Source organism: Mercenaria mercenaria, chromosome 14 (assembly GCF_021730395.1).
Source record: "Mercenaria mercenaria strain notata chromosome 14, MADL_Memer_1, whole genome shotgun sequence".
NCBI lineage: Eukaryota > Metazoa > Mollusca > Bivalvia > Venerida > Veneridae > Mercenaria > Mercenaria mercenaria.
Window position 1 is genome coordinate 23640648 of NC_069374.1, and position 15956 is coordinate 23656603.

The 15956-nt window shown below is 35.4% G+C and overlaps 1 protein-coding gene across 5 annotated transcripts in view; it reads right to left on the reverse strand.

Annotated features, from left to right (window-relative positions):
* The window catches only part of LOC123526558 (probable beta-tubulin polyglutamylase), a 150032-nt gene that overhangs the window by 67908 nt on the left and 66168 nt on the right, over positions 1-15956 (reverse strand). For all 5 annotated transcript variants that reach the window (XM_045305773.2, XM_045305769.2, XM_045305770.2 and 2 more), the window contains one exon: positions 1975-2125. In XM_045305773.2, the coding sequence (XP_045161708.2) occupies positions 1975-2059 (85 nt within the window). In that variant the 5' untranslated portion in view covers positions 2060-2125. The remainder of the gene's footprint in view (positions 1-1974; positions 2126-15956) is intronic.

Consider the following 15956-nt stretch of genomic DNA (forward strand, 5'->3'; position numbering starts at 1 on the left):
AACTTAACCAAGAAATCTGATATTTTCTAAGTACAAAAGGGGCCATAAATCTTGCAAAATGCAAGATGGAGTTATGTTTCTTGCTATACAGGGTCAGCTTATGATGGTGAACAAGTATTCCAAGTTTCAAAGCAATAGCTTTGATAGTTTAGGAGAAAAGCTGACCTAAACATAAAACTTAACCAAGCAACGCCGACGCAGACGCCGACGCCGACGCCGACGCCGACAACCGCTCAAGTGATGACAATAACTCATCATTTTTTTTCAAAAAATCAGATGAGCTAAAAATCTTGTCAGAAACAACATGCCCAATTTTAAAACAATTTTACACAAATGTTTCTTGGTACAGATGCTCACATTACCTGCCCATATTTATTTAGTAGACTATTTTTTTATATTAGTAATATCAAGTTCATGAGTACTATTAAAATACAGACAGTTCATAAATATTGCTAAATAAATTCCTCACACAAATTTCTGACTATACGGTACTCAACTGGAACAAAAACTTCAAGTATATAAAGAAAAAGTAGAAATCTAATACCAATTTTCATTCTTTACAAATGAGGAAGTAGCAAAGGTGATTTTGCACCAACCCACAAAATTTAAGATTTAAAAGCATGGTGCAGCCTTTAAGTGTAACATTTTATCCCAGACCAATTATTTCGACTATATTTGACACAATCAAATAAAAAAAAGGACGTAAGAATGCTCTGGAGGCCATTTTATTGCAAGAAGAAAGTTATTTTATGAATCACTGATTTTACTTAAGTGTTTTATGTGACTTGAAGGCCTAAACTTTTACCCCCCAAGTTTTTTTTTACTTTGAACCAAACACAAAATGAATGATTTGTTTGATTATATAGATAACTTTTATGTTTGTCGTTTTTATCAAATAACGTAGATGTGTGAAGTTGAAATGTTCTTTTTTTATCATTTTAAATATCTAGGATAGGAACGTAACATCTGATTATGGAATGAAATAGTTCTTTGTCTAAGTTTGTTTTGAAAAAGTAACAACTTAATGCCAATGCTGACTCATATATTTACAAAGATTCAATATTTAATATGTAAGATACTGTGCGCCTTAATCTGGAAAAAAGCAAAGTGAAAGTTTGTATTAAGCTATGCAGATCTCGCTGGCCAAGTGGATAGAGTTGCCAGCTTGGAATCTCTCAGTATACACTTTTGTTAATTTGGAAACAATGTAGAAATCTTTCATGTGAGGAAGCCAGCTGGTTTGGTTCTATTCAGTGCCAGCCAATGCCTAAAATTATGCCCAAAGATCCTCCTCATCAAAATAGCCGGAAAATAGCCATTCTATGACCTAAATTGTGCCAGTGTGTCTTTAAATTCCACAGCAATAAATCACTGATTCAGCTTTGTTCACTAAATGTTGTTTTTTTTTTCAGGTAAAAAGTATGTTTTAAAACAGTAGAATAAGGACATGCCATGGGGCTAGTACTATGGTGGGGCGGGGTGACAGGACATAAAATGTAACACAAATTTATAATGACATCTGAAAATGATTACCATGATCTCAATTGTTTCAAATGATCAGTTGCTGAAATATATTATTATCTTGATGTGGTCACTGAACAGATTTTTTGTTTGAAGAATGAAATTAACAAGGCAAAATAATACAGTTCGCATTTGTTTCAGCAGCTACATGTATTAAGTAGCCTTTTGCCTTCGAAACTGACATTTTTTTCTAATTTCAACTTGCCTTAAGAAGCTTGATCATGTTACCCCACTGGCTGGCTGCTTAATATTAAAAAATCATTCCAGACTTAGACTAAGGACGGAAAATGACCAAATAAGTGCTGTGTCATAAGTACATGTTAAGTTACTTTTTTTAATGCTACGAGAAGCTAATTCAAAAGTTTATAGAATAGAGCCAGAGTTACCTAGCTCAAATATTACGATTTTCTACTATATATCAGACATATTTTGAAGAAACACTGTGTTACTTACAATCTGGAGGCCAGTATTTTCTTGCATATGGGTAACCATAGTATTTCTTTGCTTGATCAAGGAACTTCTGTCTCAGGGCGGCCATTTTCTGCGGGTCAGCTTTTCGCAGCTCCTGCCGCTTCCTAAGTAATCTCGCCTGTCGCAGTTCATCCTGAAATCAACAAAGAAGTATTCGTTAAATACTTATAATGTTTTACACAGACATTCACTAAGATCAGAATGACCTTCAAGGAAAACTATCACTAAAATTGATTACTGTAATGCCCCACCTGCAATACCACATTGTCTGGTTTGCATCAGGTTTTGCAACGGACCAACCCATTTCATGACCAGTTGCAAAACACCAATATATACTCCCTTCAAACTTTTTTTTGTTGCAGGGATATAAAAAAATAAATCGCAAACTTGTAGCTCTGCATGAGATGCACATCCTCAAATAGCTCACAAAGGGTTACCAAGTGATCACCTTTTAACCAATGAAAATTCTAGAATCTACAATACGTACTGAAGCATTTTCACAGACAAAAAATTGAAACCATGAACATTGATCAAAGTACCTTTAAATCTTTTTTCATACCAATGTGAAAATACCTTTCTTTCATTTTAACAAATGAATTTAAATTACCTAGAGATCATCTAACAAAATTTAACGTGACATTTAAATCTGTCCTAAAACTGTGGAAAAAAATGGCCTCCAAGCTCTCTAAAGTCAATGTACACATACTCACCTACATAAAAATTACCTTGAAAGAGTATCAACTAATGGATAATAATAGTCCCATAAGGCTTTTAATTTTATGTTAAAAGCATTGTTAGAAAAGCACTACTTTCAATTTGGCCCATGACCTTATAATATGATCAAAGCCATAAAGGGAGGTAATCGAAAAACAAAAGACTCAATAATATTTCCTACAAACTGAAACAAAATTGCAAACCTTTCATTAATATATGAGAGAACAATTACACGAAATAAGATTTCACAAAAATTCAATGTATTTTATGTTATCAATATAAAATATATGACAACCACATTATACATAAAGTCATTTCAAGACCTAGCCCTAGCCTCTTAGGAGATTTCAAACTTGCACTGACAGTATAATATGTCAAATTTCTTCAAGTGCACAAAAGAACATAGCAATTTTTATTTAAATTTATATATTTACATGTATATACAAACATACGTAATGTCTAAGTTTTAAAATTCAAAGCCTTGTGCATTGATGTAAAGCAAGCAATTTGAGATGAATCGATTGGTTATTTTGTAGCTTGCACATACTGAAATCAACAAAAAGTATCAGTCTGTAAGACAAAAAATGATTTTTGCTATTATTGCATCTAAAATTCCTTAGACATTTTTATGTGTATCTCAATTTGAAAGATACTTGTTTGATTATAAGGAAGATGCAAGAATACTTTCTGTGGAAATATTCTTTCAAGAATTCAAATTATTGACTCAAGCTTTTTATTGCATTGATCAAACACTGCAAAAGACAATTTAGAGCAAAAATGAAAACTATATTCCAATAAACTGACTTTAATTGATGAATCTAATAAATCTTCTATATTGTACCTCAGGGAGGTTCTTTATGTAAACTAAACATGCAATTTTGTCTCATAACAGCCACTGGACTGCTTTCAGAGAAAATTATCCAATTGTAAAACGCAAGGTTCTGTTTAAGATACTCAGACTGCTGCAATTAGTACTAATATATACCCTGTTTGTCAAAGAGGAAAGTCTCTTTCATGTAACAGTGCCAGGAAATGTCTTACATAGGAGCCCTCATGTCTGCAAGAGTAACTATAGTAATTATTACAGTATGGTAGTGACTTTTGATCATGAATACAGTTACTCCCCTTTTGTAACATTATATTAGAGTGACTATAGTAATTATTACAGTATGGTAGTGACTTTTGATCATGAATACAGTTACTCCCCATTTTGTAACATTATATTAGAGTGACTATAATAATTATTACAGTATGGTAGTGACTTCTGATCCTGAATACAGTTACTCCCCTTTTGTAACATTATATTAGAGCGACTATAGTAATTATTGTAGTATGGTAGTGGCTTTTGATCACAAATACAGCTTCTCCCTTTTTGTAACATTATATTTCTTTGAAACTGAAACTTTTTGTGATAATATTTTCTTTTATACAGCGATATAAATTAGTTCCTGTTATTTTTTCCTGGTATTTATGGCAAAATATTTATCCCACAACTCCCTCTAATAACGATTTTTAATATTCGGCAAAACTGCAATGTCATTGTATCTGTACAACAAAGCTATTGAAATCCTGCATCACATTCTAAGAGCAGTAAATTGCATGAATTTGTGACTGAATATGAACAAACATGGCTTTTACAATTAGGCCCATGTACAACTTGACAATTCTATTTACATAATAAAAGTTCATAAACACCAATTTTTTTGCAGTTTTAAAAATGTATTTGTATAATTCCTGCAGGTGTTGTTTGTGCATATAACATTGATGAATGAGACTGAACTATATCAATTCAAAATGGAGGCACTCAAAATGACAACTACAGATCAGACTTGTGTCAGTCAATATGAAGGCAATATATAGATGTCCCAAAAATACACTTAATAAACGATCTATACTATTCACTAAACTGTTTGAATGCAATGTGTATGACAAATGATTCATGTTTTGACAAAGAACTAGTTCCTGGCAGTAGTATGCATGTCACTGCACTCACTTTGACTCCCACTTTTTGTTCTAACCTTGCATGTCACTCCACACACACTCACCTCACTCTCTGTGCTCACCTTATTGGACTGTAGTGTGCACATTTTATCCTAATCTTGTTTGACTGTAGAATGCAAGTCACCCGACAAACATTCACCTCACTCTTTGTCTTAACTTATTTAACTGTAGTATGCATGTCTTTCCTCTCACTCTGTCCTTTTAAATTTTGTTTAATTGTAGTGTGCATGTCACCCCACACATTTTCTCTTTCTTCTCACTCTGTCCTAGCTTTGTTTGTTGTTTGATTGTAGTGTGCATGTTACCCCACACACTTTCCTCTCACTCTGTCATAGCCTTGTTTGATTTTAATGTGCATGTTACCCTACACACTTGCCTCTCAATCTGTTCTAATTCTGTTTGACTACAGTGTGCATGTCATCCCACACACTTCCCTCTCACTCTGTTTTAGCCTTGTTTGACTGTAGTGTGCATGTCACCCCACACACTTTCCTCTCACTTTGCCCTAGCCTTGTTTGATTACAGTGTACATGTCACCCCACACACTTTCCTCTCACTCTGTCCTAAGCTTGTTTGTTTACAGTGTACATGTCACCCCACACACTTTCCTCTCACTCTGTCCTAAGCTTGTTTGATTACAGTGTACATGTCACCCCACACACTTTCCTCTCACTCTGTCCTAAGCTTGTTTGTTTACAGTGTACATGTCACCCCACACACTTTCCTCTCACTCTGTCCTAAGCTTGTTTGATTACAGTGTACATGTCACCCCACACACTTTCCTCTCACTCTGTCCTAAGCTTGTTTGATTACAGTGTACATGTCACCCCACACACTTTCCTCTCACTCTGTCCTAGCCTTGTTTGATTACAGTGTGCATGTCACCCACACACTTCTCTCTCACTCTGCCCTAATCTTGTTTAACTACTGTGTGCATGTCACCTCACAAACTTACACCTCACTCTTTGTCTTAACTTTGTTTGACTGTAGTATGCATGTCTTTCCTCTCACTCTGTCCTTACCTTGTTTGATTGTAGTGTGCATGTCATCTACATACTTTCACCTCATGCTCTGTCCTAATCTTGTTTGACTATAGTGTGGATGTCACACCACACACCTCACTCTCTGCCCTAACCATGTGTGACTGTAGTGTGCATGTCACCCCCACACACTTTCACCTCACATTTTGTTCTAACCTTGTTTGATTCTAGTGTGCATGTCACTCTGTACACTTTCTCCTCATTTTTTTCTCCTAATTTTGCTTGAATATGATGTGCATGTCACACCACACACCTCACACTCTGTCCTAACCTTGTGTGACTGTAGTGTGCATGTCACCCCCACACACCTTACTCTCTGGCCTAACCTTGTGTGAATGTAGTGTGCATGTCACCCCCACACACTTTCACCTAACATTTTGTTCTAACCTTGTTTGATTGTAGTGTGCATGTCACACCACACATCTCACTCTCTGTCCTAACCTTGTGTGACTGTAGTGTGCATGTCACCCCCACACACTTTCACCTCAAATTTTGTTCTAACCTTGTTTGATTCTAGTTTGCATGTCACTCTGTACACTTTCTCCTCATTTTTTTCTCCTAATCTTGCTTGAATATAGTGTGCATGTCACACCACACATCTCACTCTCTGTCCTAACCTTGTGCGACTGTAGTGTGCACGTCGCCCCCACACACCTCACTCTCTGTCCTAACCTTGTGTGCCTGTAGTGTGCATGTCACCCCCACACACTTTCACCTCACATTTTGTTCTAATCTTGTTTGATTGTAGTGTGCATGTCACACCACACACCTCACTCTCTGTCCTAACCTTGTGTGACTGTAGTGTGCATGTCACCCCCACACACCTCACTCTCTGTCCTAACCTTGTGTGACTGTAGTGTGCATGTCACCCCCACACACTTTCACCTCACATTTTGTTCTAACCTTGTGTGACTGTAGTGTGCATGTCACACCACACACCTCACTCTCTGTCCTAACCTTGTGTGACTGTAGTGTGCATGTCACCCCACACACTTTCACCCCACATTTTGTTCTAACCTTGTTTGATTCTAGTGTGCATGTCACTCTGTACACTTTCACCTCATTTTTTTCTCCTAATCTTGCTTGAATATAGTGTGCATGTCAATCTGCACAAGTCATGCTCACTTTCTGTTCTATTTTTTCCTCATTTTTTTTCAAACTTTCATGGCATTTTTTTTTTACCAAAACCTATCTGACTACTATGACTTTGACATCTGACAAGACTTATCCATACTTTTTGCTCATCATCACTCTGTTGGACTGTTATGTACATGGCACCTGACAAGCCTTCTCTATACATTCTTTATACAGCATCACTCTGTTCGGTTGTGATGTACATGGCATACATACTTTTTTATTCAACATCATTCTGTTGGACTGCAATGTACAAGGAGGCTAACAAGCCTCCTTCAACCTCATTCCTTTAACGGACAATTAATTACATTCCATTAGTGACATCTGACATATTTTCTTCTCATTGTTTTACAACTGAAATAGTGTTCTATCAGTTTCTATGATACCTGCTATATTTTCTTTTCAACTTTCTTAATTCACTATAACTGCAATAAGCACAGCACCAGGCATAGTTTCTTTTATTCCAATACTGTTAGACTCTAATGACACCCCCATCTTTCTTGTAACATCAAATATTTTTTCTCTCATCTTTTTGTTCAAATACTGTTATATTACAATGTACATGAAACCTGTTATCTTTTTTGTTCAAATACTGTCATACTGCAATGTACATAAAACCTGGCATATTTTATTTTCATCTTTTCTTCTTTAAATACTGCAATGTGTGCTACACCTGACCTAGTTTCTTTTCATCCTTTTTTTTTTGCTCAAATACAGTTAGATTGCAATGTGCATGACAACTTACATAATATTAGATTCTTCTCATGTTCTTTTTTTGTTGTTCAAATACTGTTAAACTGCAAAGTGCATGACACCTGGCAAATTTTCTTGCTGACTTTACAAGAAAAGAACCACTTACTGTTTTGTTATTTATCATTTCCTTGACCACCCATACTATGTTCAAAGTTTTTGTCTGAATACTGTTTAAGGTTTAGCAGTATATCACAAAACAACAGAGATTTTTAGTAAATGAACAGCATCTTGACCAACAACTTATCTGTCCAATACATGTTTTACTGTTCTGTGCCACAGAGTTGGATACTTTAAATATTCTAAAGGAGTTGTCCCCCTTTAAATAAGAATGCCATTTGTAAAGAAATAAATGTAAACAATTGTCAGAAACGATGTTTTACCTAGTTATGTAAAGTTTAAACACTCGCACGTTGTTGCAAATGAATCAAAACGAAGACATGTAACAGCTTTTTAAAAATGGTCAGTTTTTAAAGGCGCTGAACTGTCCAGAAGTGTGGCCCCTTCATGCAATCCCATTCCAGAATTCAATGCATATGAGTAAACTGAAAATGGTTTTGTAGAATAATATAAATGATTTATGTTCGGTTAAATTTTCATGTAAAACAATGCTTTCTTTCTATGATTTGATGATGTTCGAAAAAATTTTCTCCCAATCATGGACCTATATCTTACAGACCTGCTCCAGTCCTACCTTTTCACCTTAAATTGTCACTGAAAAAGCATGAAAATCCCAACTATGAACAGTGACGCCTGTCAAAATAGAGTCAGGGTATTTCTATATACCATACCTCATAAGAGAAAACTATCTGTGGTTTTGCGTGCAAAAGTGTGGCGAGTGGCCGTTAACTGTTACCTATTGTAATCATGGGTTGCATACACACAACAGAATTTGAATAGCCGCGGAGCAGGGCTTTAACAGTAGTGTTCTCGACACCTTATACTGTCCCTCTTGCTCTCTTTCTCTCACTCTCTCTCCCCTATCCCTCACCACCACACACACACAGCTTGCATTATACTCTGTTGCTTTTTATATAACTTGCTAATTCAAATCAAACTCAAAATAGGAGTACTTTTTATTCATGTTTCACTGTATCTTATGTGCTGTATATATACATGTTGTGATGTAATTAATCTTCATTCCTCATTAGTTGAAAAAGTTACCCCTCCCCACATTAATCACTTCAAACATGTTGTTTAATTAAACCCCAATTTTGTTTATTATCATCATCAAAGGAAAAGTAATTCTCACTCAATTGTGTAAATGTTTTTTTTTCAGCAATCCATCCAGACTATCAAGAGAATAGGCAGCAGATTTCAAGAGCTTTCATCTGAAATGAAATGTGTTTTTATGGCCTAGCAACATTTGCTATCACTTGCTGACTGTCAAATTGCTATTATGTTAATATTTGCTGCACTTCCAACAATTTACATTATTGCTATAATTATAAGAGAGCATAATAGCTTATATGCAAACAATATCTGAATGTAAGGAAATGCTAATCTTAAGACATTCTTTATTTATGACCACTTGATTGAATGAACGGAAAATTTCTGTCAGTGGAATATGAGGACTGTCTGGCAACTGAGACAGTCCTCTCATATACTCCAATCTGGAATGCCAGACATTTAAGGCATGTCTAGCGAAAGGTAGGTCCTTATGCTCAATCCTTTATGGCTTGTCTGGCAAAGGCAATCTTCTTGTACTCCATTTTGGAATTTGATGCATTTAAGGCATGTCTACCAAAGGGAATGTCTTTGTGCTCAATTTTTGAATTAAAAAGCCTTTATTGCATGTCTGGCAAAGGCAATGTTCTTCTACTCCATTTTGGAATTTGATGCATTTAAGGCGTGTCTACCAAAGGGAATGTCTTTGTGCTCAATTTTTGAATTAAAAAGCCTTCATTGCATGTCTGGCAAAGGCAATGTTCTTCTACTCCATTTTGGAATTTGATGCATTTAAGGCATGTCTACCAAAGGGAATGTCTTTGTGCTCAATTTTTGAATTAAAAAGCCTTTATTGCATGTCTGGCAAAGGCAATGTTCTTGTACTCCATTTTGGAATTTGATGCATTTAAGGCGTGTCTACCAAAGGGAATGTCTTTGTGCTCAATTTTTGAATTAAAAAGCCTTTATTGCATGTCTGGCAAAGGCAATGTTCTTGTACTCCATTTTGGAATTTGATGCATTTAAGGCGTGTCTACCAAAGGGAATGTCTTTGTGCTCAATTTCTGAATTAAAAAGCCTTTATTGCATGTCTGGCAAAGACCATGTTCTTCTACTCCATTTTGGAATTTGATGCATTTAAGGCGTGTCTACCAAAGGGAATGTCTTTGTGCTCAATTTTTGAATTAAAAAGCCTTTATTGCATGTCTGGCAAAGGCAATGTTCTTCTACTCCATTTTGGAATTTGATGCATTTAAGGCGTGTCTACCAAAAGGAATGTCTTTGTGCTCAATTTTTGAATTAAAAAGCCTTTATTGCATGTCTGGCAAAGGCAATGTTCTTCTACTCCATTTTGGAATTTGATGTATTTCAGGCATGTCTACCAAAGGGAATGTCTTTGTGCTCAATTTTTGAATTAAAAAGTCTTTATTGCATGTCTGGCAAAGACCATGTTCTTCTACTCCATTTTGGAATTTGATGCATTTCAGGCATGTCTACCAAAGGGAATGTCTTTGTGCTCAATTTTTGAATTAAAAAGCCTTTATTGAATGTCTGGCAAAGGCAATATTCTTCTACTCCATTTTGGAATTTGATGCATTTAAGGCGTGTCTACCAAAGGGAATGTCTTTGTGCTCAATTTTTGAATTAAAAAGTCTTTATTGCATGTCTGGCAAAGACCATGTTCTTCTACTCCATTTTGGAATTTGATGCATTTAAGGCGTGTCTACCAAAGGGAATGTCTTTGTGCTCAATTTTTGAATTAAAAAGTCTTTATTGCATGTCTGGCAAAGACCATGTTCTTCTACTCCATTTTGGAATTTGATGCATTTAAGGCGTGTCTACCAAAGGGAATGTCTTTGTGCTCAATTTTTTAATCAAAAAGCCTTTATTGCATGTCTGGCAAAGGCAATGTTCTCCTACTCCATTTTGGAATTTGATGCATTTAAGGCGTGTCTACCAAAGGGAATGTCTTTGTGCTCAATTTTTGAATAAAAAGCCTTTATTGCATGTCTGGCAAAGGCAGTGTTCTTCTACTCCATTTTGGAATTTGATGCATTTAAGGCGTGTCTACCAAAGGGAATGTCTTTGTGCTCAATTTTTGAATTAAAAAGCCTTTATTGCATGTCTGGCAAAGACCATGTTCTTCTACTCCATTTTGGAATTTGATGCATTTAAGGCATGTCTACCAAAGGGAATGTCTTTGTGCTCAATTTTTGAATTAAAAAGCCTTCATTGCATGTCTGGCAAAGGCAATGTTCTTCTACTCCATTTTGGAATTTGATGCATTTAAGGCGTGTCTACCAAAGGGAATGTCTTTGTGCTCAATTTTTGAATTAAAAAGCCTTTATTGCATGTCTGGCAAAGGCAATGTTCTTCTACTCCATTTTGGAATTTGATGTATTTAAGGCGTGTCTACCAAAGGGAATGTCTGTGCTCAATTTCTGAATTAAAAAGCCTTTATTGCATGGGTGGCAAAGACCATGTTCTTCTACTCCATTTTGGTATTTGATGCATTTAAGGCGTGTCTACCAAAGGGAATGCCTTTGTGCTCAATTTTTGAATAAAAAGCCTTTATTGCATGTCTGGCAAAGGCAATGTTTTTGTCCTCCGTTTTGAAATTTGAGGCATTTACGAAATGCCTGGTGAAGATAACTTTTGTTGCATTTTTGTATTTAAAGTAATTTAGGCTTGTCTGGCAAAGGCACTGTCCTTCATTTTTGAATTTAAAGCACTTATGATATATCTGGAAAAGGGAATGTTCTTTTGCTTCATTTTTGAATTCAAAGTATTTGGCGCGTGTCTGGCAAAGGGAATGTGTGCATATCCAACTGAAAGCCATTGTGGCATTTTGTCTTTGTCCTTCATTTGAGAATGTACACTCAGAATCACTTCCACACAAAAGGTATCGTTCCTTACTTTATTTATACCCTGTTTAATGTACGTGTTTGCATATCATCATCCTTTCATTATGTTGCAATACTCTGGCAACAGAAAGAAATTCTCTCATACATTAACCTTTAGCATGCTGGTGGCAGTGATTCTGCCTTTGCAACCAGTGCAGACCAAGATCAGTCTGCACATCAGTGCAGTCTGATCATGGTCTGCACTGTTTGCTATTCAGTCAGTAAATTTTCAGTGAAAACCCCTTCAAATAATAAATGGTATTGCCCATATTGAATGATGGACCAGTCCATTTTTGAAATTTAGCAGGCTAAGGGTTAATCAATGAAGAAAATCTTAGGTAGTGGACCCATAATGAAAATCAACACTTTCCTCTGGACTGTATACATCTTCTGTGTAAGACATTTTGTCTTTCTTTGGTTGTTATGAAAAAGCAAGTTTTATGGCTAAAGGATTTGAGACTATGTAATCAAATGGAAACTGCTGACTGTCATTAGGGGACTGCTACCTTTAGTCTTTAGGGATCTGCTACCTTTAGTCTTTAGAGATCCGCTACCTTTAGCCTTTAGGGATCCGTTACTTTTAGTCTTTAGAACCGCTACCTTTAGTCTTTAGGGGACCGCTACCTTTAGTACATGTATATATGTGCAGATTATTGACTGTGATATATATATGTATAAAGATTTGCTTTTATTTTACTTGCAGAGGCTGACTTTGAAAACAGCTTGTAGCTAAATGTTTGATTAAATCTCAAATCCATAGTTCATTTGACATATATAACGAGGACTGGCACACTCACAATTTTTTTTTTTTACATTAGTCAACTTACTGAACAATCCTTAAAGTCTTTAAATGTATATGCGTGCAATTCCATTTAATAAGAAGGCTTTCAGATAACAGTTTTACAGTAAAAATGAAACATGTGTAACTGAGAAGGTGACAGCTGTCACAGCTCTTTCAGACACACAAACTTGTTCATAGCTTCCATAAAATATGGGAAGAGCAAATTGTAGGATTGTCAATCATTAGAGAAACAGCTTTCACTTTGATCCAGTATCAACAAACAACAGTGTCTATAGCACAATTGTTAGGTCAGAAATGTTGTTGTCAAAGGGATTTTCAAGAAACAGGTGTGCGTTTTAATTGAAAACAACAATCACTTCCCTATATCTGTTACAGGGAAACTGCCAATTTATAGGAATCATCCAATAAGAGAGATCGTGTTTGTATACAAATTCTATTTTTAGAACTGATAAGACAGTGATCAGGTGGGCAGAAGCCGACTGTCCATGCTTTTTGTAAACAGTGATGTTTTTCTAACGGTCTAAACTTTCTTAAAACACAAATTACATGAATAATTTTTTGATCAATGGAAAGGTTATAAAACAAGCAATTTATTGATTACTTTTAATTGTTATTTCGAAATAAAATGGATTAATTATGAACGCTTAACTTACACTGTTTTTCTAAAGGTTGTGAAAATCACTACGCCGCTTTTAAAATTATGTCATTTAAAACGGTTATTCATTGAAAAAAGATATTTGGATACAAAAATATGAAGATTGTTAGTATTTCAAATCTTTTTGAATTTTGAAAATCCATAAATGAGCAAAAAAGTTATTAAAAATTAAAAATTCTGATTCAATACGCAAACGGTGTTAAAATCATTTGTTTTGCCAACCACCAGATAAACAGGTGTTAACGCGTGACGTCACGGCGATCTCTCCTATATAATGGCATTGACTTATGAAACAATTGAATTTGTTTAATAGATTAAACAAAGTGGCCTTGGAGTATAGAAGTATGGGGTAGATCTTTCAAGAGAAAAGTTACTTCAACACAAAATAAGAGATTAAAACAACCTCAAAGCCCTACCTTGATTGTTTAACCAATGCTACCATGGTAACATTGTCCTCTCACATGTAACCAATTAAATCACTGTTTTTGTACTTATTTATGTCATTGTTTTCGTCTGTTTCAGTACAAGGTCTTTGGATAGTCTAATGTTTCTGTCCTCAAACAGTAACTGTACCTAAATTTGTCTGTCTTGTTTTGAAAAGGTGAGCATTGCTGTCCTCCCAACAGTGTATCTATATCTGTTTGTCTTGTTTTAAACAGTTGAGAGTTTCTGTCCTCAAACAGTGATTGTATCTATATCAGATCTGTTTGTCATGTTTTGAACATTCCAGTATTTTTGTCCTCAAACAGCTACTGCACCTATCTTTTTCTGTCTGTCTCGATTTGAATAGTCATTTTTTTTTTGTTGGGTTTAACATCACACTGACACAATTACAGGTCATGTGGTAACTTTCCACGTTTTCATGGTGGAGAAAAACCCCAGGTGCCCCTCTGGGCATTACTTCGTCATGGGCCGGCACCTGGGTAGAGTCACCAACCTTCCGTAAGCCAGCTAGATGGCTTCCTCACATGAAAAATCCTGAGCTCAAAGTGAGGTTCAAACCCACATTAGTGGGGGGCATGTTTTGAGTAGTCAGTAATAGACTTTCTATTCTCAAACAGGTACTATACCTTAAATTATCTGTTTGTCTTGTTTTGAATAGTCAAGTATTTCTGCCCTTAAACAGCATCTGTACCTATATCCGCTTGTCTTGTTTTGAACAGACAAGCGTTAGTGTCTTTAAACAGCAACCATACTACATCATTCTGTACAGTTGAGCATTTCTGTCCTCAAACAGCAACTGTACGTATACCTGTTTATCACGTTTGGTCTAATGTCTCTACCTCAGTTCATTTTTTACAGCAGTTTAGTAGATCTGTAATCATTTGTACTTTCTGAATTCAGCACAGCACTTCTGAAGGTGTGTACATGTATATAATATATAGAGAATAATAGGTTAGTGCCGTAGATGAGAAAGTTTATCTGGCGAGGTGGAGGAGGTTATCGGGTGAGCCGAAGGCGAACCTGATAACGTCCGGAGCCGAGCCAGATAAACTTTCTCCATCTTAGGCACTAACCTATTATTCTATTTATCTTGTCATTACTTCATTTTCCGATATTTGGCAATTTATTTTACAAAAATAAGTGTGCGACAACCGCTTTAATGACGTCATATTCGTAATGACGTCACTTATATAATGACGTGATTACCGGCAAAATCGCAATAACTTCTTCGTTTTTGAATAAAAACTCCTTATTTGACCACTCATTTTCTTAGTTCGGACATTTCCAACACAATGATGATGGTTTCGTTGCAAAATTTCTTATGACAACAATATCGATCATAAGGTCACATGATCAACTGACCGTATATCACTGGTCACATGATCAACTGACGGTATATCAAGAAAGATATACGGCACCCTGATATCGGGTCGAAAATACTGCAAGTGACAGGATAATTTAGTATAATAGATATATTATACATGGAAAGAGTGCCTGGTATAAGTGTGGTACAAACAAAGTAATAATAATGGTAATGTTATCATCAATATCAATTATATTATTATTATTATTATTATTATTATTACTGTTATTATCATAAATATTACATTTCAATCTTGAAAATCAAAAGTTCTATTGAAGCTGATTAGATTTTTTGTTCTATCATACTTTCAATATATATATGATTATATTTATACCCAGTGATTTAGACAATATCTGAGAATTTATCTGCATTATCAAATTTTATGTATTCTCTATAGGTAAACTTATATACTTATTGTTTTCTGTTATATGTAAATTGAAGTCTCAGAGGAAATCACGTATTCTTAGTTTGTGAGATTGAAGCCTCAAAGATAAATTGCGGTACTGCGTCACGTGTCCCCAGGCTACCTCTACAAATTGTATACCTCAAAATATCAAGTAAAATGGATATTTTTTTACGACTTTGCAGTCATTATGGCTAGATATTTGAGATGATTTTGTGAAACTAAATTTACTTATCAGGAAAAAGGAAAACCATTAATATGTTCCATAAAAGATCAACTAGAATATACAGCTACAGGCATATTAAATTATCTGTGAATCTGCTCTCTACAGAAGTAAACTGCACCACATTTTTATGCTATCTTTTTAAATAGCCTACTAGTAATAGCACCTTCCAAGATGCATTACAATATACTTTGTTTGGGTATACAAGTGTAGCCAAGAATTTCACGCAAAAATTGCTTTGTGACTATGAGGTTTCACATATTGGGTAAACTGGCTGGTTAGCATAGTGGTAGAGCACCTGCTTTGAGTGCGGGAGGTCTTGGGTTTGATCCCTGGCCACATGATACCAAAGACATAAAAAATGG